Source organism: Bidens hawaiensis, unplaced genomic scaffold, assembly GCF_021521415.1.
Source record: "Bidens hawaiensis isolate Kalapana, Puna unplaced genomic scaffold, B.hawaiensis_p1.1 tig00006961_1, whole genome shotgun sequence".
Lineage (NCBI taxonomy): Eukaryota > Viridiplantae > Streptophyta > Magnoliopsida > Asterales > Asteraceae > Bidens > Bidens hawaiensis.
The window spans coordinates 874,140-875,122 of NW_027491477.1; the positions used below are offsets into that span (position 1 = coordinate 874,140).

The 983-nt window shown below is 45.3% G+C and overlaps 1 protein-coding gene across 1 annotated transcript; it reads right to left on the reverse strand.

The window, feature by feature from the left end:
• Positions 1–221: 221 nt before the first annotated feature.
• On the reverse strand, positions 222–770 carry LOC143634010 (uncharacterized). The gene has a single exon (XM_077102202.1). It carries the CDS (start codon positions 768–770, stop codon positions 222–224), a length of 549 nt encoding a protein of 182 aa, XP_076958317.1.
• Between the last annotated feature and the right edge of the window lie 213 nt (positions 771–983).

Below are 983 nucleotides of genomic sequence, written 5' to 3' on the forward strand. Positions count from 1 at the left end.
CAGAAATCAGATTGTCGCAACTTCCTGAATCGATAACAAACGTTCAAACCTTCCCCAGAATGGTACATGTGGAATTGAAGATGTTATGCTTAAGCCAACCGTCCCCATCAGCCCTTGGCGTATAGCATGAGCGCCTGACCACCAAGTTTACCCCCACATCACCGGTCACAAACTCTTCCTCATACTCGGGGTTCTTCATCATACTCTGGGGCCTTTTCATACTATTCATATTGTTCATCGTCAGATTCAACAAGCAAATTCCTCTTACCCGCCTGTTTACAGTCAACTTGCCAATGACCTATCTCACCACATTTGAAACACTTCACCCCGCTACTACTAGCCCCCTTAGAAGTCGACCCAGTGTTGTTGACCCCCGACCTTTGCTGACTAGGCACAACACGAGGTCCTCCACCACTCGACCCCGAATTTCCTACACCAGGGGCTGGTAAATATGAACCGCCAACCCAACGGTTTTGTTTATCAAAAGCCAACGCCTGTTGGTGTGCCTCGGCGATTGTTAGCGGATCAAAAAGATTTACAAAGTCCATGATCTGAACCCTTAAACCCCCAATATACCGAGAAATGAGTTGTTCATCGGTTTCTTGAATATCATTATGGGCAACTAAATGATAAAACTCGGTCGTATAATCATCAACCGATCTGGATCCCTGCTTCAAATTCTGCAAACGTTGATACTTCAACCGTTGAAAGTTGTGAGGTAAAAAGTATCCCGCAAACACTTTCTTATCTTGGCCCATGTCACAATCCATGATTTTCCTTGCTTATTTCGTGTCAACTTCCATTTTTGCCACCATGCCGATGCCCTCCCACGTAGCCTGGTAGCGATCAAAGCTACCCACTTATTTTCAGGAACCTCTCGGATTTCAAATACCTCTTCTACAATAACCAACCAAAATTAACCCTTTCGGATCCAAACTAGTCCCATCAAATTCTGGGATATCAGTTCGGATCCCCGCATCCTA